This window comes from Choloepus didactylus, chromosome 7 (genome assembly GCF_015220235.1).
Source record: "Choloepus didactylus isolate mChoDid1 chromosome 7, mChoDid1.pri, whole genome shotgun sequence".
NCBI classification, from domain to species: Eukaryota; Metazoa; Chordata; class Mammalia; order Pilosa; family Megalonychidae; genus Choloepus; species Choloepus didactylus.
This window is the reverse complement of record NC_051313.1, coordinates 18,854,132-18,878,456: the sequence shown is the minus strand read 5'-3', so window position 1 is coordinate 18,878,456 and position 24,325 is coordinate 18,854,132. Positions and strand designations below refer to the sequence as shown.

Genomic DNA, 24,325 nt, shown 5'->3' with positions numbered 1-24,325 from the left:
TAAGACTGAAATTTAATCATGGATTCAAGGGCACTGGTGATTTTTTGGATGCCAAAATAAATCTCTAAGGGACTCTAATTTTAATTAATTCATGCCTTAATTTATTCATTCTTTTAACATTTAATTGATACCTCTTTAAGCAATAGAGACAACTTAATTTTAAACATATTTCAGGCTCACCTGCTAGATGGCAGAACTGTGGAATATACAAAATCTGCTTTACTCTTTTAGAATTTCCTACATTAGAGAATATTTAGTATTTTGAGAAATTAGTATTTTAGGAGTCCTTGCATTCTATCATTCTCAAATGTGTTGATTAAATGAATTTTTTACTGAGTATCCAAAGTAGATTCAGTTAGCTAGGACATTTCATGTTTTTATCATTTTGAGTTTATTTTTTTGAGACAAAAGAATTAGTTTCTCATCTCAGAATCTGGTATATTTCTCTGGTGACTCAAGTAGTTTATGGGCAGTTGGTTTGTAAAATTCTCTTTGGGATTATCTAAATGCAGGATGTTAGAATGGACACGCATATCATTACTTCTCCTGTCAAAAAATGTAATTAACATACATGATATGTCGTCTTGCAAAATGGTAAAAATTCCAGCACCGTCAAGTCACAGGCTTCCCAGACGCACATACAAACTGTCCTGTACCTGCCCCCTCCCACCACAGCATGGGACTGCTCAATTCTTGCATTCCTGTCTCTTGGCCATGTGTGTGTGCGTGTGTGTATGCATGTGTGCATGTGTGTCTTTTCAGTTTGAAATCTACCACTTAATTTCTTTGTCTTTAACAATTTGGATTTCATCTAATTTATGGCCTAGGCAATAATCCATTACAAGGTATAAAAAAGTAAAAGTACTGTGAGAGTTTCCTCATTCTTTTTATGGCTGCATAGAATTCACTATATAGATTTGTAGTTTTTTCAGTCAGTCCCACACCAATAATTATTTAGGTTGTTCCTAGTGTTTTTTAGTTTACAAAAAAATGCTGTAAAAATAACATATATGTATATGTACATATACATAAATATATACACACACACATATAGAGAGAGTATATTGAACATATCTGTAGCATAAATTCCGAGAAGTGGAATTGCGGGTCAAAAATTCTATGCAATTGTAATTTTGATAGTTATTGCTAAATTGACTTGCATAGGGGTTGGAACCATTTTACACTCCTGCCTGAGTGAATAAGATTGCCTTTTCTCCTTCAGTCTTGCAATCAGAGAGAGTGTTATCAGTATTTGGGGTTTTTAACAGTGTGAAAAAAATGGAAAAGTTTATCAGTGCAGTTTTAATGAATATCTCACTTATTATGAGTGAAGTTTAGTATCTTATCAACAGTTTAACAACTTTCCTCATGTCTTTTATCTCTTTTTGTGTTATGTTGTTAATCTTTTTCTTATTGATTAGTAAGAGTGATTTGGATATTAGGGAAATCATTTCTTTATCTGTGATAAGGAGTCCTTTTTATTTTATCTAACAGTTTATCCTTCATTAGAATTCTCTGCTCTTGTGAAACCCTTATGAAGTCTTGTGGGCTGGTTCTCCTTTGAAGGATAATTTCACAATTTAGCAATCTCTCTATTTTGTTCATATGGAAAGCAGTGGGATTAGATTTCATCTCTTCTGCTGTCAATTTTCCTAGATTATTTTCTTAGAAATTTAGCCATTCCATACATGTTTTAACATGTGTTCAAAGTGTAGGTTTCATAGAGTGAGTTATATCCTTGGTAAATTTTTGTCTTAATCTTTCAGTTGCTAAAGAAAATACTGAAATATCTCACCATGGTTGTAGATACGTCTAGTTTTCCTTGTAATTCTGGAAATTTTTGCTGTTTATATTTCAAGGCTATATAATCAGGTGATTTCAAGTTCAAAAATATTTTTAAGTTCCTAATGTTTTCCTGTTTTTGTTGGCTCTTTTGTAACATTTTCTTTTACCAAGTCTTATGGTTTCCCATATTTATATATGAGATTCTTAAATAATTTATGGTACAATTTATTTTTGTTAAAGAATGATAGATTTAATTTATGGAAATTTTAAGAAGGTGAAGTTGACGCAAGTGCCTTGAAACTGATGGATATAGGTAATTGTAGTATATAGACAGTACCTAAGAAATAAACAAATGCATGGCATGTACATGTATTCAAAGTCCATAAAATACCCAATTATTTTATTAAATTCCAGAGAGTAAACATGAGCCTGTAACTGCCTAAGGGAGGGAGGGGAATGTTGCCTTTTATTTTTCAAGAAACAAAACAAAACAAAACCAGATAAGTAATCCTATGCTTTTGATAAACTTTAGTTGTTAAATCACTTTTCACCTTGTTTAGATTCACATCTCTTTGATCAATGGAAGACCAAGTGCTGATGACCCTTCTCCTGAACTGCTGGAATTTACTTCCGCCCGCTACATCCGCCTGAGATTGCAGAGGATCCGCACCCTGAATGCTGATCTGATGATGTTTGCCCACAAAGATCCGAGAGAAATTGACCCCATTGTCACAAGAAGAGTAAGTTATGGTGGATCGTTTGGGCACCTGTGAATGATAGTGCGCCGATCTTTTTTAATTGTCTGTTAGAGAATTTGAAAAGAAATCATTCAATGATTTGTAGGAGTGATTATTATCGAAGACTTTAAAATTAGAGAGAACTTAGTTCAAATCCAAGCTCTGCCACTTATTTGATGCATAACATTTATCAAACCTTTTAACCCTTTTAAACCTTAATTTCCTTTTTTGTAAAATTAGGATCATAATGCTCAGTTCAAAATTTTATTTTAGAGAGCTAAATTAGGTCATTTCTGGCATTTTAGTGCACATTGGCTTTGGGGAGTTACGACTCCCCCAGAGCAGAGGTTTTTAAACATTTTTGGCCACAACCCACACTAAGAAATGTATTTTATATCATTACCCAGTGCGCACACACAAATACAACAATACATCTTAAACTTTATTGTGCGTAGAACCATCTGGTGATCTTGTGGAAATGCAGATTATGACTTCTAGGGCAGGGCTGGGATTCTGCAATTCTAGCAAGTTCCTAGGGGATGTCAGTGCTCCTGCTCTGTGGACTTTTTGACCAATAACATAATTTGGTTTTATGCTCCATTAAAGACTCACAACCCCTGGTTTGAAAAAACAAACAGAACAAAAACAAAAAATAAAAACAAAACAAAAACAACCAAACACTGCTGTAGAGGAAAACTGATTTCATAGACTGTTTTATGTTCCTTTACAAATAGAATATCAGGGGGAACAAAAGAGGTTAAAGCATGTTTTCAGCAGATCTTCAGAAGTTCTGTTTTCCAGGGGTACAGTGGAATTTGTTAGATTCTGATATAAATGGTTAGCCCAGGTTGCTGTGAGCAATAATTGTGCTTCCTCCTGTCTACCCCATTCTCTGGTTTATGTCACCTACCTTATATTCTGCTATACAACCTTAACATTGTACCAAGTGAACCAAACCAACCACAAAGCCTTACAGCCAATCTGTGCTGAGTATCTGCCATATGATGGACTAGAGGTAAAGGTGGAAAAGAAGACTGTAGGGAAGAAACTAAGAATGTGGGACAATACACTCAGGGGAAGAATTATTCTAGAAATGTTGTACCACTGCCACAAATTGCCAAATTGCCGAACCAGTGGGCTGAATATTGAGCAGCAACCCTTTTTGTGGTTCCTGAACACCCCACACGTGTTTTCTCTCCTTATTGTTTAACCACTCCACCCCTAACTCTCCATTATCATAAAATAACTTAAATGTTTTAGTTATCCCTATACAACATATGGCAGATGTTTTGATTTCCTGAATTTTCAAATCCTGAGACAATCTTACCCTGTATTATATTTCAGCATATTGTCATTTGTCTTAGGCGAAAGTAATCATCATTTTATAGCAATGCTTAGTTCTTTACTTGTTAGAGAAATTACTTTAATCCTAATTTTGGCATGACTTAAAGAATGTACACTGAGGAAGACTGAATAACATTGAAGTGAAATTTAATCTTTCCTGACAGTATATCTATCAGAGAAAAAAATCAATGAAAATAAATTACTACTCCTTTTATCATCTTCTGCAAAAGGCAGAGGTGGGAGTTGGGATGCACGTCTGTTATATAAAACTCCATTGTTGAGGAGCCTTTAAAGCAGTGCGATAAAATTCAACATATAAACATGTTCTTTTAAAAATACTCAAGTTCAGTAGATACTACATATGAATTTCAATAAATAAAAATAGGGCATTGAATATCAGCTCCCATTCATGACTCAGAAGCAAAATATTATACATTTATATTTAAAATAGATTTCCAAATTTTAAAAACCTCTACAAATACTGCTGTATCAGATTTCTGAAAAAATGTCTCTATTATTTAGTTATATAGTTAAGGAAAAAATGGATTTTTATATTGCCTAAAAACTTCTTAGCACATTCCATTAGTTCAAGACCTAGGTATATATCAAATAAAAAAATGTAACAAAAGTGTTTCAAAGGCACTATGTGTAAACAATAAAAGCAAACAAACAAATGAAAGGGAAAAGGAAAAAAAGAGAAGTAAGTATGCAGGAAAAGGGAGATTTGCAGTCAAGGAACTCAGATGTGCATCCAGTTTACTTAACCTCACTAAGTCTGCTTTTATCCTTTTTATAAATTGGAATAATGTAACTGTCTACCACTGAAGGGGGTATTTGGATTCCATAACAATGTGAAATGCTCTGACAATTATAAGATGTTATACACTTATTAATTAAAATAACAAATAGTCCATTTCTGTAATTATAAATAATCTTTTAACAATAGGTGGTATATTAAAACAATTAGGAACATAGATCTACACTGGCTTCAGACAGGAAGGTAATTGCATGGGCATTTTAAGATAATGAAAAAAGTAAATTGTACTGCACATCGAGTTTGCTACTCACATTATTTTAAAGCAAACTTGCAGCTATTTCTATTTGCTTTTTAATCTGATTAAGAAATTTATTATTATGAACACAAATCCATTGTTATATTTGTTGATTCTTTTCAAATCCATCAAGTAAAGCAGTCTGCACATGATTTGTGAATACTGAGATTCCTGTAATGACAATAAAAGAGGTTTTCTTTCAAGAAACTAAATAAAACAACTTTTATGAAGCATTATTGTCCTTGATCCCAGATAAAAAACTGCTCTCACTAACAGGTATTCCAGCATGAACTTTGTACTGTCCATGGGAAAGGAATTTCTAAAATGCTCACCCAATATCAATTAGAGGCATTCTTTCTTTGGGCTAGGATTACAGTGCTAGGAGTTACTTCATCAGTTTTATGAACCCTCAGTTGTCCTCCAGGCACACAAACTTACTTCCGAGTAAGGAAGAAACCAAAAAGTAAAGTTAACTGAGTGTTCTCCTTTGTCATTTGCATCTGCAGTCATCTTAACAGGATTTCTCTCTGGATTGCTTTTTGCAGTATTACTACTCCATCAAGGACATTTCAGTTGGCGGGATGTGCATCTGCTATGGTCATGCCAGGGCTTGTCCACTTGATCCAGCAACAAATGTATGTATATTTATAGGATGCTTAGGCGAAACGAAGCCCTGAACTGCAAAATGCTTCATGAGAGGCTTTGCTGACAGGAAACGCTGTGAATGGGTGTCAGGTCCCCACTTAGTCAGTGTAACCGAAAGCCGTGCCAGGGTGAAATAGAGCTGGCAGTTAGGATGATAGACTTTGAAGTCGGCCATCACAGTTTCTGAAAACAGATTAGTTTTTTTCAAAAAGGCTCCAAACTGGTCTATTTTGAAACCTCTCTAGCTATGACAGCCTTCTGCATGATTTAGCTTTAGAGAATGCCTGCCATCAATCAACCTGCCCATTTTTTTAAAATGTTTAATAAAAAAAGTTAAAGCCAACAAATAAAAGACATGCATGGAAGTAAAGACATAATGGCCATGTAACAGGTGCTAGGGTTGGGCAGAAGTGACAAGGAATGGGGTACAAGGGAGTTTTCAAGAGAGGGCTGAAATTGCCAGTCCAGAAGTGCTGGAATGTTTCGTGTAGAATTTTTCGTTAATGTCCAGGTAATATTCATTATCTTACCACATGAAGAAGATGAATGAACATCTGATTTCTTGGTCATAAATAAACTGGAGAAATACAAAATAATCTACTGTACAGTATATAGAAGAAACATATTGAATAGTAAAACCAGCAGATGTACGTAGGGCTTTGGATTGTTTTTTCCTACTAAAAGTGTAACATGAATGACATTACTCTGAAAACTAGTTTTCGGACTAATGAATCATAATGTTATCTCCTAGGGAAGGGTCAAATATCCTGGCATATTTTTCCCAGTGAGGTTGTAGTGCTTTCTGCAGGGTTTAGGTATTCTTGATTGGATGCATTAACGGGCTTTGTTTCCCAGGCTTTGAGAGTCCACAAGGCAGCTTTCCATGTGGTGAATTGAGGCTGTGTTTGCAGCAAACATAGAAAGGAAGCTTCATCCTAGGGAATGCTAGATTTCTATTCTACCTATACCGCTAGATGCCTAGGAATCATCCCCCTCCACTATTCCCACTCCCTAAAAAGCTTATAGTAGTTGAGGAAAGCAATCAAATAGATAGATCCTATCCACCAAACCTCCATTTCCCAAGTACTAAGAACGAATTCAGTCTTAAAGACACCTTCCAGTTGGACTCCCTTCTCTGTTCCAAGCCTAAGGCCGGTGACTCCAGAGCCAAGCTGGATGCAGTTCCAAGGCTGGCACTGCTTTCTTTCCAGACTGACTGAAGTTTTTATGCTTTGGTACAAAGTCTAGAAGTTTTCTCTTGTCTTCATACTATCTTTCAGGGAAAGCCCTTCATTTATGGTTCTATCTAATGCTAAAAGTATGCTTTTCCCTCTCTTTTTGACCAGAAATCCCGCTGTGAATGTGAGCATAATACATGTGGGGATAGCTGTGACCAGTGCTGTCCGGGATTCCATCAGAAACCTTGGAGAGCTGGGACTTTCCTCACTAAAACCGAATGTGAAGGTATGCTCTTCTTTGCCTTGAAGACAGGGATTATAAACCTATGGTGATTTTAGGAAAGCTCCTGTGTCTGATTTATATAATTTATCCAAGGCAATAGCTGGTAAGTTCTTTTACCTTGCTATCTCAATTACTCAACATTTAAGGTTTTTTTTTTTTTTTTTTTTTTTTTTTTTTTACAATTTGGCGAATATTTACTAAACGCCTATGAATGTACACTGTGTGAAGGATTATGAGATATAGATAAAGACATAGGATACGCTTATTGTCATTGGTATGAAACTGTAGCTTATAGCGTCATGTTTGTGTAGACTAATGGAAATGCAGATAAAGATTCAGCAAAGCCTTAGGGCCTAGTCTTCTAAGCACATATGCTTATAAAATGGTTCTGAAACCAGTGGTAGCTCCTGCTCCTTCTGTCTGCTGCCTTAGCAGTCCATTTCCTAGTAAATAGCCTTGAATCCCACCATCAAATAAAGGTTGAAAAATCAGAGATGAGAGATGATATGCTCCATGTTAGAGTCAGATTATTGAAATAAAGAGCACTATGATTCATTAGTCACACTTGTTAAAGGGTGGCATTTGGGAACAGTAGCTGGGAAGAGTAGGGAAGTTAGAGGTGACAGAGAAGGCAAAAAATCAAATTTGTGGAAAATGAATGTTTATTACAATTATAAGCTTTGATGTTTTAAATATATGGCTTCAAATTAATAAAAAAAGTATGGAAGTCCTCCTATTAGAAGTGGCATCCATGGCAATCATTGTTATTAACTATGCTTTAGCAATTATTGGGCAGTAACAACTGAGAAAAAAGCCAGTAATGAACAAAGACTACAAAGACTGGCTCTGAAAATATGTCACTAATATTATCACCTTTGAAGACAGCCCCATACGACTAGTTGTTCCTGAAGGGAAATGCCCAAGAAGTGCAGCAGATGACTTGATAACCTAAAACCATCCACCAATCCACATGGTGACAGGGAGGCTGGAGAAACTTGTGTTTCTGAAGATCTGTTCAGACCAAGGAAAAGACCTTAAAGCAAAGACTAGCACTGAACTGTAAACCCAAATTAGCATGAAGCCTAATTCAAATATTGATATTTTAATGAATTGTCCCTAACCACATTTTTTTAGTTCAACTTGTCTTCATCGCCTCCAAAACAAATGCCAGGTAGATACTTTTAATTAACACCAAACCTATATATTTGTTGAATGACAAATTAATTAATCTCATATTTATCATCTATCACGTATCAGACACAATAGGTCTTTAAAGCCATTGAATCTTAGCAAATTTTGATCATAAAATATACCCAAACCACAAAACACATTTTCTTTTCAGTTTAGGATTCTTCATCTACTATCAACATCTTGTGTCCCTCCATCAACTTCACCACCACTTTTTCTTTCCGCTTTGTGTCTGCCTTCTTGAAAAGATATTTTGGTTTGGAAATCTCCCCTCATGGCCTGGGCTTGTCTGAAGACAGGCCATCACTACCCCCTGTCAGGACAACCATGGGAGGACCAGGCTTTGTTTCCTTCAACAACCTGCCCCTTTCCTGCCAGTCCCTCAGGTACTCAAAATCTTCCCCCATAAAGAGCAAATATTCATTCCAAAGGGTATATTTAAACCAAATGACACTTAGGACAATTTGCCCTCAAAGTCTCTAAACTTTAATCAAATTTCTTTTCTGTTTGTTGAGTATCAAAGTCACAAGTAGGAACAGCATTGAGGCTCAGGATTCTTCCTGTTGTTTCGGGTACTTCATTGCAGTTATAACTTTGATTCCTTGTGTAAGTGGATTTGAAAATCCTTTACCATTCTCCACTGGCATATATATGTTTAAACACAGAAAACGAAAGGACAGATGAAACTTGTTAGCAACAGGGGTGGCTAAGAGAAGTGAGAAGAGAGTTTCACTTGTTACTTGCATACATTTTAAAAATAGTGGGATTATGAAAATTTATTTTAGCTTCATAGAGCAGATGCAAGGTTGTATTTCCAAACTGAAAAATAAACATTTTTTTTAAAAAAAGCAATTAAAGACAGGTCTTAGCCATAAGACCTTGTATAAATAATAGTGCTTTGCACAGTGCATGCATTTTGAAAAGCTTCTATGAAAATTTTCTTTTCCAAGTTGGATTGCATTCCAATAGCTTTACTATTTAGAAAAATCCTTCTGTGACATGACAAATCCCTCTGTAAAATGAATACTCACCCACCAATTCATTTGAGTTTAACTTGGAATTTCATCAGTCTGGCTTATTTAAGGTGAGGTTTATCTCCAAAGAGTGAAGAATCTTAACTCCACCACTAATCCTGTACTAAAGAATAGTTTTATATCATGTGTCTTACACATTCTTTAGAATAGTAATCTGCTGATGAGACAGCAAAAAGGGCTCTTTGTGAGCAGATGCTGTCCATCCGTGACCTCTGAGGCTACAGATGTAGAGCTGCACAGAGTACAGGGACTTGGGACTGCAACCAAGAAAACCAGGGAGGAGCCTCTTCGGAAAAAAGGACTGCCGCTCTGGGTTTTAGCTGCATTCGCTCCTGGTTTTAGGGGCATTTACTCCTGGTGTATATACCATCAGCAACACCCACTCTAAATAATGTGACAATAAGTTTGTATTACTCGATGTTTTTGTCTACTTACACAAGCAGTAGAAATCTTGACTATTTCTTGCAATACATTTTTACAATGGTGTCTTAGTTTCCCAGCTGCTAAAACAAATACCATACAATGGTTTGGCTTAAACAGTGGGAATATATTGACTCATGGTTTTGAGGCTAGGAGAAGTCCAAAATCAGGCATCAGCAAGGCACTGCTTTGTCCCTGAAGATTGTGGTGTTCTGGGGCTGGCTCCCAACGATTCTTGGTCCTTGGCTTTTCTGTCACAAAGCAATGCACATGGTAATGTTTTCTTCTTTGTCTTCTGGGATCTGTTGACTTCCAGCTTCTTGCTTCTATCCGTGGTTTTCTCTCCTTGTGGTCTTCTCTGTAAGACATGTAGTAATAGCATTAAAACCCATTCCTGATTCAGTTGGCCATGCCATAATTAAAAATAGCATCCTCAAAACGTCTTATTTACAATGGTTCACACCCACTGTGATGGACTAAGATTAAGAACATGTCTTTTCCTGGGGTACATAATTCAACCTACCACAAATTGGGATTTTAATAATTCTTGGACATTGTCCTAAAGACACAAATCTGCTTATGCTTGGTAATTTATACCTATTACCATATGTTCCCTAAAATAAGGTTTGAAAACTCTCCAGTAGTATAGTAAAATTACTATATTCTAAATCAAAAGTCAGCAGAATGGGGAAAGTATTTGCAACAAACGTGATGAACATGATACTATATTAAGAGATCTTACAAATCAATGAGAAAAAAGATTAATAATTCTTAAATGAGCAAAGGTCAAAACAAGCATTTTTCAGGAAAATGAATTATTTATAACCACATAAAAAGGTTATCACACTCAAAGTTAAGGTACCAATTAAAACAACAACAAAAATACTATTTTTAACTTATCAAAGTATTTGTTCATTTATTCATCCAACAGTATTTGAATGCTTTCTATGTCCAGGAGTTATATTTAAAAGGTTGATAATACACAGTGTTGGTGAGGCCTTGGGGAACCAGTGAGGCTACTGGAGGGAGAACTATCTGATTAGTGTTTCTGGAAGGAGACTTGTGAAGATATTAAAATTTAAATTGTATGTGCCCTTTGACCTAGAAATGATACTTCCAGGGATTTTGTCTACAGTTGTACTCTTATCAGTGTACAAGGCATGTCATGTTGTCATGATCCTTATCACTATCATTCAGGTGCTAGGAGTAGTAATTGCTACTAATGTTTATTGAGCTGAGCATTTACAATGTCTGAGCCATTTTGCTAAGAGTCTCATTCTCAAAGCAACCATGGGGGATAAGTACTAAAAGAAAATAAGAGCTGAGTTTCCTCCTCAAAGCCACTCAGCTGGCAAATGGGAAGCAGTATAACATTAGGCCCCTGTTCATCACACCTCCAGTATGTATACAGTCTGGTTGTAATAACAAAAGCCTGGAAACATTCATAGTGTGCCCATTAATAGGGACCTGATGATGATACCACCATTCAAGAAGGACCCTTTGTAGCCTTAGGGGAAGCATAGGCTAAAATGGAAAGAGCTGTGAGATTTACTGTTGGTAAAATGAAATCAGAATAGCATGTAAATGTCCCCCCTTTGTGGAATATAAAAATGATTAAGCAAAAAGGTTAAGCTGTGAATGTACGCACACACACGTAAGAACACAGAAGAAACTCTCAACATTTTTTTTGCATCTGTGGAGTAGAACTGAAGGTCTGGAAGTTTGAGATAGAAAGGAGCCTCTGCCTAAAACATCTTTTCCCTAGTCCCCATCCTAATCTAAATTCTGCCCGTCATTCTGAAAAAGTGATTTTTCATTTCTCTGAATTACTATAATGTTTCATAAAAAAGAAAAGGAGGAGGAAGAGGAGAAGAAAGGTGTGTGAAGATAAGGAGGATGAAGAGGAGAGGAAGGGGAGGGGAAAATTTAGTTCAGAACTTATTTATGAGGCATGATGCTAATGGTTTTACATGCATTATCTCACTTGATGCTTTTAAATATCCCGATTCGGTAATTGCTATTGACCACCTCATGTTTCATATGGAAACTGAGCCTTAGTGAAATTAAGAAGTTGCTCAAGTCACGAGACTACTAATTAGTAGAGAGGACACCCAACTCTGAGATTGGTGTGAGAGTATGCATTTAGGCACTAAGTGAACCAGTTCTCATTGTTCACCAATTACTTGGCATCCATCACACATCTCTCTCTCAGTAGATAAAACTTGAGGAACTTTGGCAAGTGGTTAGCAATGAAAACTCTGGAGCTTGATTTCTGAGTTTGGTTTCCAATTCTGGACGTGTTACCTTGTACAAGTTGCTTCATTTCTCTGGGCCTCAGATTCCTAATATATAAAAAGGTTAATAATAGATCTAACTCATGAAGCTACTTTGAGGTTTAAACTTGTGGCAAAAAAACACAAAACACTTGGAACAGAGCCTGGCACTTTATAAAATACTAAATAAATTTTAGTTATTATTAGTAGTCAAATAAAGGGACTATATCCTATACATACTTTTTCCTCCATAAGCTCTAACCCAGATATTTGCATATAGTAATTATTCATTACCAATTACATGGTGGTTAATTATTCAGTGTCATCATTCTAAAATTTGTTTGTCGTAATAGGAAATTATGGACTGAACCATAGGAAATTGCAATTTCATAAGTCAAAATCCTTCAAATATTGGCAATTTCCTGTGGTTCAGCCTAATTTATATGTTTGAATTAGTTCAAGTTCCATTAAAATTTTTGAATTTAGTAATACTACCAATTAATCCAAATACTTTCTAGAAACTTTTGTACTGATTTATATTCTATATAAACACACTAAATGTAATGTAACTTCCCACATAGTATAGCAATCTTATTAATAGAAAACAGAAAATGATTTTTAAATATATCTGAAACCTGAATTTACTGTTTACTAATTTATTTTTCCCCAATGCAGCATGCAATTGTCATGGGAAAGCTGAAGAATGCTATTATGATGAAAATGTTGCCAGAAGAAATCTGAGTTTAAATATACAGGGAAAGTACATTGGAGGGGGTGTGTGTGTTAATTGTTCCCAAAACACTGCTGGTGTAAACTGTGAGACGTGCCTTGATGGTTTCTTCAGACCCAAAGGGGTAAAGTATGCTTTTTCTTTTATACAGAGATTATTATACAGAAATATAAATTCAATTGTTTCTCTAAAAAGTTGAATTTCTAATTCTAAAAATTGACTACTAGCTTTTCATAATGGAAACCTACTCAAATCTTTAAGGATGTGATTTAAAACGTTTCTGTCATTCCAGAAAGATCCCCTGTGCCACATCCCAGTCAGTCTCCACCAATGTTCTGCTCCTTGGAACATAAATGAGTCTGTAATTGAACATAAAAATGAAATCATGCAGTACCTACTTTTTTTGTGTCTCCCATCTTTCACTCAGCATAACGTTTTGAGATTTGTCCATGTTATTGTGTGTATAATCCATCAGTAGTACTTTTAAAAATTATTCCTGAGTAGTATTCCGGGGCATAAACATACCACAATATTTAATCCTTCTTCCTGTTGGTGGACATTTGGGTCATTCCCAATTTTGGGCTAACTTTTACAAACATTTTTGTAACAAGTCTTTTTGTGGTCATGTCTTCATTTATCTTCTGTGAATGCTGAGGAGTAGAATTCTCGTTTCACAGGATAGGTACACGTTTGATTTTATAAGACACTGCCAGCTGTTTGCCAAATTAGAAATAACATTTTACACATTCACCAAAAATGTGTGTGAGTTCTACTCGTTCTGTAGCGTCTTTAAGGTTTGACATTGACCACCTTTTTGGATTTTAGCAAATCTATTGGGTAGATCTTATGGATTTAATTTTCATTTCATGTACTTATTGGCCTTCCCTATATCTTTTCTTGTGAAGTTCTTTTCAAGTCAGGATGTTATTCTGTTTCTTCTAGAAACCTTATAATTTTAACTTTTAGGGTCATGGCCGATGTCAAAAAGAATTTTTTGTTTGTGGTATGTTAAGGATTGAGGTTTACGTGTTTTACTTTTTGCTCCAGCAACTTTTGTTGAAAATACTTTCCTCTCTCCTTCGAATTACTTTGGAACATTCACTGAAAATCAGTTGATCACATAAAATGAGTCAGTTTTTGGAGCTGCATCTGCTCCACTGATCTATTTGTCCATCCTTATGTTAATAACTGACTACGTTGATTACTTTAGTTTTAGTAAGCCTAGAATTCAGGTAAACTGCACCAATTTATTCTTTCTTTGAAGATTGTTTTGGGTCTTTTAGGTTCTTTGCACTTCCATACAAATTTTAGAATCAACGTGTCAAATACAGAAAATAATAGTTGGCATTGTTGTTCAGAATCTATAAACAAATATGGGGAAAACTGACATCTTGAAAATATAGTCTTCCAATCAATGGACATAGTGTATCTCTCCATTTATTTATATCTTCTTTAATTATTCACAGCATTGTTTTCAGTGTGAAGATCTTGCATGGTTTTTTTTAATGTAATCCTCAATATTTTATTTTCATACTATTTAAGAAAATTGTTTTATTAAGTAATCAATTCTTTGTTGCCATTATATAAAAATATTTTTGTATATTGACTTTATATCCTATACCCATGGTAAGTTCACTTATTAGTTCTACCAGTTTTAAAACTAGATTTCTTACCAGCTTTTTAATCTCATATGAAAACTTTTGACTTTTTATTATTTTTCTGTGTGTATTTTGTATCATTTGTGTATATTTGAATATTTGTCTAAGAAATTAGAAAGTGGAAATGTTGGTAGATAATATTTTGTAACTCATAAACTCTTAGGAGACATTAATTTTAGAAATTTTATATGTGTATTAAAGGTAATTTCTTATAATTTTTCTCAAAATAATTTATTGCCATGTATTATCATTAATTTGTATTAATTTGTCCTTAAAATTTTTTCTGCTCTTGAATACTACTGGTGTTTTTATTACACTTGATTAAAAGCATTTTACTGTCTTTTGTTAGGTATCTCCCAATTATCCGAGACCATGTCAGCCATGCCACTGTGACCCACAGGGGTCCTTAAATGAAGTCTGTGTCAAGGATGAGAAACATGCTCCACCAGGTAAGAGCTGGAGGAGAGAGCTGCTATTCTGTGCAAGGACAACTGAAAGCCAAATATGATTCTTTTCAGGAGAAAACTTTGTAGTATTTTTCATTCACATAATAAATTTATTTTTAAATCTATCAGTGTTTCCTCCAGGGAGCAGTTTATTATTCACCCAAATAATTCATTTTGTTTTATCATAATGCTTTAAAAGCATGAAGAGTTCAATCATTTGTTTTGCAGATCTATCTATCTCTCCATCTCTCTGTCTAGCTAATCTTCTGGTCAATCACAAATCTCTAGCATGTGTCATTTTTAAATGTTTTTGGTTATTTATTAGGTTGTTTTATTGCTCCTATGGTTTCTAGTGTGAAGTGGCAGCATTCCTTGAAAGACTTGTGTTGCGGTGACATGAATGAGTCGAGGTGATCGAATAGTAAAGAGTATGAGATATAAACAATAATATAGAAAGGAGAAAGTGCTCACAAAGGACTGAAAAAGGTAGCAGTCGTGAGTTAATGAAGGGGAAGAGGCTGACACTAATTTAAACTAAACACTTGCTTTGAGGCTGAAATTCACGATGAATGCCAAACATTGAGGAATCAAATGCCAGCGTAATGCCTTGATGTTAAATGTTTGGAAGCTACTTTCAGGGCAGTTGCTTGCCAAGTTTAAGTAGAAAATTCATAATGTATCTGGAACAATTTCTTTTTATTTCTGAGTGGATTCTTCTCTTCTTTGGAAAGACTGAAAATCAAAATCCTAGCTACAATGTAGGTTTTTACCCCCCAATGACTTTAGAGCTAAGAGACTAGCATTGTTTCTTTGGCACACTTTAGCTTACTTTCTTTCTTTATAAAATTGTAGAATTATCAGTTTGAGCCTTACCAGTCTTAAATCTTGAAAGATTAAAAAGCTGATACGTTTCAATATTTAAATTTGAATTACTGGGATCATATACATTTTTAATGACCCCTTTACTTTTTATAGGAACAACTGAACTACAGTGTTATTTTCAGCAGTATCATTTAACTCCTGCTACTTTCAAATAATAAATTGAAAATTTAGAAAAAATTGAGAAGTAGAAAAGATGAATATAAAATATAGTTATAATTCAGTAGAGATAGCACTACTAATATATTTTTGTGTATTTTTGCCACAATCCATAAAGATACTTTTAATTTTGCTCCTTTTCAGTTAATGGAATGTTTTTCCCCATATCTAGTAAATGTTTCTCTGACAATCTGATTTTAGTACCTGAATAATATATAATTACATGAGTGCACCATAATTAAAGACCACTCAAATTTTTATGGATATTAAAATTGTTTATAATTTTTGTTAATTGTAACAAATTTTTTAATGAGTATCCTTGTATATAGATATTTTTCAATTATTGTGAAAACAATCTAAAGAAAAATATAAATTTAACAGTAAGGAAGGGAAAAAATAAATGGCAATAGTGTCCTGTTCAACTCCTTCACCTCCAATCTTATTTCCAAATATAAACATATTAACTCATGTATATATGGTTATTATGTATGTATGAGGCTGTTTCTTTAATTTTGTTTTATGCCTTCTTACCGTAACATTTCCTTGTCCCCAACTTTCCTTTCCTTTTCTGAGTAGACTGTATTTTATTGGTTTGATCTTACATTTTTCCAGATTTAGAAGGCCAATAACTGGTATTGGCCCACTTCATTTAATTTCTATTTTCTAATCCTCAAGGATAAGATTAAAAATTGTCTTTTGCATTACTCCATGTAAAGGAAAATTTAAACTGCTTTCATTTTCCTCCACTATTTCTTCTTATCCCCAAAATATCCATTCCCGTGGATATTTAGCAATTTGGTATTTAGTAGTATTGCTAGTCATGTTGTCCTCATATTATCATTGTTAAATTGGTGTTTAAGTACTGTATTTCACTCCCACAACTCTTTTCCATCTTGTGTTTGTCTTTTTGGGCAGGCTTGTTTTTTGAGTCTGCCCTGGTATATGTTTATTCTCGATCCAGTGTTAGCTTAATTTTCATAGAAATTATTCTTAATCATTGTTTGAATTTTCCTGTAGCCTTAATTTTGGTAGATGATTTGAGATTTCATTGTGTTTTTTTTTTCTTTCCATAAATACTCAGAAGATGCTGTGTTAGCAAATAACAACCAGCTTCTAATTTAGCCCTATACTCATCAGTTTTAACTTTCCCTTGTAGATATGCATCTTGTATCCAGTTTTTATGTCAAAATAGCCTTTAAAGCTTACTGTTATTAAAACCTTAGGAACAAAATCATTTATTTGTTTTAAGATTGTCAGTATGTGACTCATCTTTCCGTAGGTTTGGCACCTGGATCCTGTCACTGCAAAACTGGCTTTGGAGGAGTGAACTGTGATCGGTGTGCTAGGGGTTACGCTGGCTTCCCAGACTGTACACCCTGTAACTGCAGTGCCATTGGAAGCACAAATGAGGACCCTTGTTTGGGGCCTTGTAACTGCAAGGTACATTGTTTATTCTACTAATGCCCCACTGTCAAGACAGAAGGTCAGTTTCCTTGGCTTTTCTGTCTGCCAGCATTAAGCAATTGTTATCAAGTTCTCCTGTAAATGCCCACTATATACTGGATGTGGCACACCTGCACATACCTTTTAAATGGCTACCAGCTTCACTGTGGCCCGACATGCATAGTTACCTGCCATTTGTCTAAACACCTACACACACAGAGGATGTCACCTCTAGGATCATGTTATTTTATAGCAAAAACACTTTTTCCTCATTATCCATCTAGCCTACTAATTTGAAAATACACAAAAACAGCAGCCTTTTGGAACTACAATATTCTCAGATCTACTATGGCTTTGCATCTACTTCTGAAAATAATTCTTCCAAGTATTTCATTCTGATCATTTCAAATAATCTGAAATTTGAATCCAGATTGGTCTTAAAATATCCACCATATTCAAACTCTTATGTTTAAATACCAAAAATGTAAACACCACCTTAGAGGAATTGTTTAAAGGCTCAATGTTGCCTCCCAAGAGTATGTTTAGAAATGCAACATTATTTATTGTATATGAGCTAATAGCTCATCATTTTAGCACCATGGGTTGCTTTACACCTGTAGTACACACACATAGAGAAAACAAGTCTTAAATAATAAAACTGATTTCCTTTAGCTATAGTAAATCAGTACCATAACATGCTGAGCAGACTGTTTATAGACATATTAACTGGGAGGATGAGCAATTCATTTAAGATGTTAGCATGCTACATTGATATAAAAATAAATGTTATTTCTTTTTTTTCTTTCTTCTTAATGGTAGATGATATTTTCTTGAGTCTTTTTTTCATTATTTCATTGATCTTATCTAGAGAGATATAAAATATTATAGGCGTATACTTGTCCTATATGCATGTATGTATGTGTCTAAAAATATTAAGCCATAACACTGATAGTAAATATCAGTATATTAAATGTGCATTTATTGGGACAAGAATGTCTAAAATGCAAGCTTATATTATAATAGTTATATAATAGGTATATATTACATCAGAGGTCATTTCCGTACCTGCTTTCAACTACTGAAATAATAAAACTCCTAGCTACACAGACAGGCAGAAATTCTACAACCCCATGGTAAAGAGTTGTCATGTGCTAGAATATAGTAAATTTTCTACCCTAGTACATTTTATTCCAATATTATCTAAAATGAAAACTTGCTCCTTAGCCCAAGACAGTGAGCACTGTGTGAGTGATTGCCTGGTTAAGGGTACCTCCTCTCTCCATCCTCCAGGCCCTTTTGGGCATCTTATAGGCTCTTACTATATCTCTTTGATATCTATGAAAATATAGCCTGTTTATGCTTTACTCTTTCTCAAAATATCCTCTGAAATCTCTAACCTTTACCACTTGCTCCAATAAAAGACTGACAAAGGTGAGCTTAAAATGTAGGAGAGACTGCCTGAGTCTCTAGACTACAGGAAATTTAACTAAATTGAAAAGAAAATGTTGTCATACATGTGCCATTCATAGAATGCAGAGAGCTGATATTTGCAAGAAAAGAGTAACACTTGAGGGAGGGAGGCAGGCCTAATTTTGTTTGTTTTCATTGATAAATGCAGTGAAGAAGGCTAGAGGGAAGGGGTTTCAGCCATTAGCAGAGCTCCAAGGGAAAGCTCCCTGAGCTAATGCCTGCTCTCCACCTGACTCACTGTTGCAGAGAGTGATTACACGCCTATAAGAAAAATGCCACCTACAGAGACACTTCAAGCTCTACACAGACAATTGAAACACAACAATAAACAGCAATTAAGAAACCATAAAAGAGAATGAAGAATTAAATAAATAGCATCATTAAAAGAGCTGCCTCTCAACTATGTGATATTCCAAATCAATGTCTATAAACTCTTATATACTAAATGAGTTTTGAGAATAACGAAGCAGAAAGCAAGTTTCATTAAATATACACACAATTTTAAAATTCATAAATTATGTATATATGGTATATGAATTACATCACAGTCTGTATGCATGCAAACTACTATAATTAAGTACGTATAACACTTGTGTGTAAGAATAATAGCTCAGTATTTCAAGAAAACATGCATACAGTTTAAATACTGAAAAACCACTTATAGATGAAGAGAAATTTGACAATTCATTCTGTTTAACAAACAACATGATTTGACATAGGTATGTCAAATGATTATTCAAAACAATATGGATCAAAATGCTATTGAAAAAACACAGCTTTATTGAAAGGCTAAGAAACTATAGACTTAAATTCAATAACATTATAGATTTTTAGCTGAATAGAAAGAATAGATACTTTTTTGTCTATTTATACATATCAAAGTTGATAACTTTGAATACATGTGTAAGTGTAAAAAGAAAGTATATAAACTACATGTAAAATAATGTCTGTATAAGTGTTCATCTCTAAAACGTATGTTAACCAATAAATATTTGCATATTTATTCCGCTAAACTATAATACCTAATAGTTTCTTGTAATTTTCATGGAAAATAAATATCTCATTTGTTGAAGTATGTAGACATTTTAAGGAAGCCCTTTGTTATAAAGTTTTGAGTCTAAATTATTTTCTATTGTAAATTTTAAATTTCTGACATTCTGGTAAAATGCAACCTGAGGTGATGTGGACACCACTTTACACATTTCTCCCATTTTAAATACATAGATATGCTGGATAAAATGAGCAAATAAATTTGTAAACATTGGAATTCAGGAAAGAAAGAGAAATTCCTAGTGGTTAGACCCAAGACAGAAATCCAAGTTAAGCATAAGCTTAAGCAAAAACTGAGTGCCTATTAAGTACCTGTAACTCTTGTGTTTAAGTATAATAAATAGCTCAGTATTTAGGGTGGGGTTGTGTGGGACTGGTCTTAGTCCTAATTTGACGACTAAAGTTTGGGGTTTAAATGCCTTCACCAAGACTTGACACTAGGATTTGGATCCACAGAGGGAAATAACTTAAACCACTTAAATTTGCATTCTTGCAATGCTTTCTGACAGTGCAAAGGGGACTAGAAAAATTCTACTTGCAAACCTGGAGAGCAGCTAGAAAATTCTTTCTCCTTTTTTTGGTATCTGGCTAGGGAATAATTAGTGTCTTGTGAGGAATCAAATCCCAAAACCTGGTTATTGCATGAGTATGGGGTCAATTTTTTTCTCCCTTCATGTGCTAGAATACTGCAACAAGTCAGGCAAATGGTATTACCACAGGAAAAAATATATAGCCTCAACTGAAAATGAGCTCACAATAAAGCAATTACAATGAACAAAAGGAAAATAACTACAAAAGGAAATCAGTAGCCACAAAAGACAGAACATTTTTTGTACACTAAGAACTAGAAAAAATAGAATACTCTGAAAGAAATTATATAAAATAAAAATATGTTTATAAGTTATAGAAATAAATAGAGAATAGAAAAAATACAAAAATGGGGTAATATATTTTAAAAAGAATAGACAGGTTGAGACAAAAACCAATATAATTTACTTTAAGAAATTATGTATACACACATATATATATATATAAAGAGGATAAGGAAAACAATTATGAAAAGTTGAGATATGACTGATAGAATGATAAAATTCAACATAAGTTTAGTAGGATTTACCAAAGAAACGATTAAATCAAATTCAGGAGAAACAAATATTCAAGAAATAATTGAAGAGAATTCTCAAGAAGTAAAGAAAAGTATGTGTCCTCTGTTTGAAGATAAGAAAAGGGAAAATTCACTACTAGGCCCATAATAGAAAACTGCTATTTTAGCTTTCTAGACTGCTCAAATCAGATACCATGAAGTGGTTTGGCTTAAGCAACGGGCATTTATTTGTTTACGGTTAGAGTCCAGGAAAATGTCCAAATCAAGGCATCATCAAGGTGATGCTTTCTTCCCAAAGAAAAACTGCCAGCGATCCTTGGCTCCTCTGCCACATGGCAAGGCACATGGCAACACCTTTTAGGGTCTCCCTTGTCTTCATCAGTTTTTGTTGCTTTCACCTTCTTGGTCCCGTGGCTTTTTTTCCCCCTCTCTATGTATTCATTCTGTTTATAGAGGACTGCAGTAAGAGGATTAAGACCCAACCTGAATGAGGTGGGTCACACCTTAATTGAACTAGTCTCATCAAAAAATCCTGCTTATAATGAGTTCCACAATCACAGAAATGGATTAAATTTAAGAACATGTCCTTCTGGGATACATACAGCTTCATACCACCATGACTGCATGCAAGCCAAGAAAAAGAAAAAAAATTAAAAGTAGGGCCAAAAGTCAGATTCCTGTGTTTATAACTTGCAGCCTAACCTTATTGAAACAACTATTAAATGATGTACTTTAGTAAGAATATTGACCCTAGAAGAGAGTTCAACTGGATTCCAGGATACAAGGATAAATTTATAAAAAGCAGTAGCATCCAGTTACAATCAACTAGAAAATGTGATAAAAATATTTGAGTAACAATAAAAATGATATGATTCCTAGCAATAAATGTTTCCAAATGGAGATCATTTAAAAAGATTATTGAAGAGCATAAAGTTTTAAAAGGGGGTTATTGTGGATAATACCAAGTGCTGGTGATAATCTGGGACTGTGGAAATGTTTACTATTGCTATTTTTAGGTAAAGTAACACCACCACTTAGAACAATATGTCATTATCTAGTATCACTGAATATGCCAAAACCCTGTGATTCAACAACTAGATATTTACAATAAAGAAACTCTTAACAGTATGTACAAAGAAGCTTATAAAAGGTGTTCAACATATACTTACTTATTGCAATGAAAATAAGAAACAACCTAAATATCCATAAATAAATAAGAAAAATAAATTGTAATTTATTCATATAATCTGAGTCAAGAAAAAGTTAAAGTGAATGAAGTAGGTCTATGTATGTAAACATTAACTTTTAGAAACAAAGCAAAACAAACCAAAAAAACAAATGTCCCTGTTACTATTTATGTAAAGTTTTGAAACATAAAAGATTCTATATTGTTTTTAGACACAAATATATAATACAATTTTTAAAAAACATACTGAAACAATTTTGTACTAGTATCAGGATAGTAATTAACTCTAGAGAAAAAGGAAAGAAAATAGAATGGACTTGAAGGAGGGTTCAATTGTGATTTAGTATTATTTTTTATAAAATATATATATGAAGCAGACATGAAAAATGGTTATTTTTTAAATATCTAGTTTGTGGCTAATGGATAATTGTCATATCATGTATACCTTTAAAATGCTTTGAAATAATTCCTAATTTAATATTTCTTTAATTGAAAGGAAAGTAGCTCCTGGTTTAAAAAGAGGTGGAAAGAAATTCTTCTTTAACTTAATACAACATCAATTATATCATCACTTATCTTTAATAACATGGTTTTCTATAATATCCTTGTTCAGACAGTGATATTTATGAGCACTATCTTCATTATATTTCAAAATATGAAAAACAATGTTTACTCAAGATGCAACAATGTTTGTAAATCTTAATGCAATTATTGACATTTTTGAAAGTTCTGCTTCTTATGAATCACAAGAAGCAAGTTAATTCCAAATACAGGGAAAGTCATATGAAAGTAAATGCTGTTTTGTCTCTTTTATTTATTTTATGGACCAAAGCTAGAAATTGGCTCTTCTGCAGTTGGGCATGCTAATATCAATTCCAAGTCAGTGGATTTCAAGCTCTGATAAAAAAGATAAATAGATCTTGATTTGGTGAGAACTTGTGCTTTTATTTTTATCAAAGTCATATGTACAGAAAGATCCTAGTGAAGTAAAAAGACTAGAACTCTGTATAAAATAGAGAAGTCGATATTTTCATCTCCTTTGCTTTGTTTTTTTTTTTTTTTTTTTTTTTTTTCTTTTAAATATAACTTATTGGCCCACAAGGCTGTGAGTTTTGGTTCAGTTTATCTCTCTGGAATGTTCTTTAGATTCAGTTACTGTCTTCCAGTGTGCTTAAATTCCTTGAGTCACTGTTCTCTTTCTAACTTTGGATTTTTATAAGTTCTGTTTAGGCTGCTTGGAAAACTCATCTGTAGCCTCTCCCTTTGCTTAGCTAGGCATTTTTCAGGGTGCAGGCAAACCTCCACCTTCCCAGAAATCACTTGTCACATCCTTGTCTGGTGCTTTATTCTCTTTTCACAATTTGCAATCCTATGTCATGTCTTTCTCACCTCAGTGACGACATGGATTCTGTATATTTTCTTCATCATTGCACAATAAGAAGCTAACCTGGCAAAATACATAAGAAAGAAGAAAACTAAAAAAAAAATATGATGCCTTAACAGTTGCTTGACCTGTCCGATTTGTGTTTTTTCTTAATCTAAGAAATGGTAATATTAAGTCTTTTCTGTCTGATACTCAAAAGCTACAATCTACAATTGTAACATTGAAACCTTCTATAAATACAAAATACACACATATATGCCTTCTGGATTACATTGTCTTATTGATACTGCTTTTTGCAAGTATAGATAAGTTTCCATTCTTGTTCACAATAGGATTTTTAGGGTGTATGCTAATGTTTCTCTTGGTTTTAGATGACCCTTTGCTTTTCCATTTGTGTTCAGGACTGTTCATCTCATTAACTGGCTAGATTTTAATTAGAGACATTTCTACAAAGGGCCTTCAATTTATAGGTTTGGTCGTGAGTCAAAATTACAGATGTGAAATTTTTAGCATAAGACATTCACACAGGAATTTGTCTCTTACAAGAGCTACAGATGTTCAAATAATATTATGTTAATTGACTGTATTGACAGATAAATTTATGCAAAATGATAGCTAATTTTCATTTGTTTTATTTTCTCTCTGTCATCTTTAACCCACCATCTATTATCTAGCTTTGACACAATGTGTTTAAAGAGTAAGCAGTCAACAAATGCTGTTAATTAACTAATTATGCTGCCTTTTGTTAACTTCTTTTAACACTAGGATGCCTTACAATGAAGGCCATAACTGAGGAAAACCATTAATTGACTAAAAACACCCTTAATGCATGACGGCAAAATTCCTGAAGCAATTATTACAAAAAATAGCTTAACC

The 24,325-nt window shown here is 33.9% G+C and overlaps 1 protein-coding gene across 2 annotated transcripts in view; it reads left to right on the top strand.

Moving 5' to 3' along the window:
- Positions 1 to 24,325, top strand: part of LAMA2 (laminin subunit alpha 2) — a 535,576-nt gene that overhangs the window by 211,038 nt on the left and 300,213 nt on the right. For both annotated transcript variants that reach the window (XM_037842983.1, XM_037842982.1), the window contains exons 5-10: positions 2,346 to 2,525; positions 5,464 to 5,553; positions 6,910 to 7,027; positions 12,615 to 12,793; positions 14,677 to 14,776; positions 17,091 to 17,251. In XM_037842983.1, coding sequence (XP_037698911.1) covers positions 2,346 to 2,525; positions 5,464 to 5,553; positions 6,910 to 7,027; positions 12,615 to 12,793; positions 14,677 to 14,776; positions 17,091 to 17,251 — 828 coding nt within the window. The remainder of the gene's footprint in view (positions 1 to 2,345; positions 2,526 to 5,463; positions 5,554 to 6,909; positions 7,028 to 12,614; positions 12,794 to 14,676; positions 14,777 to 17,090; positions 17,252 to 24,325) is intronic.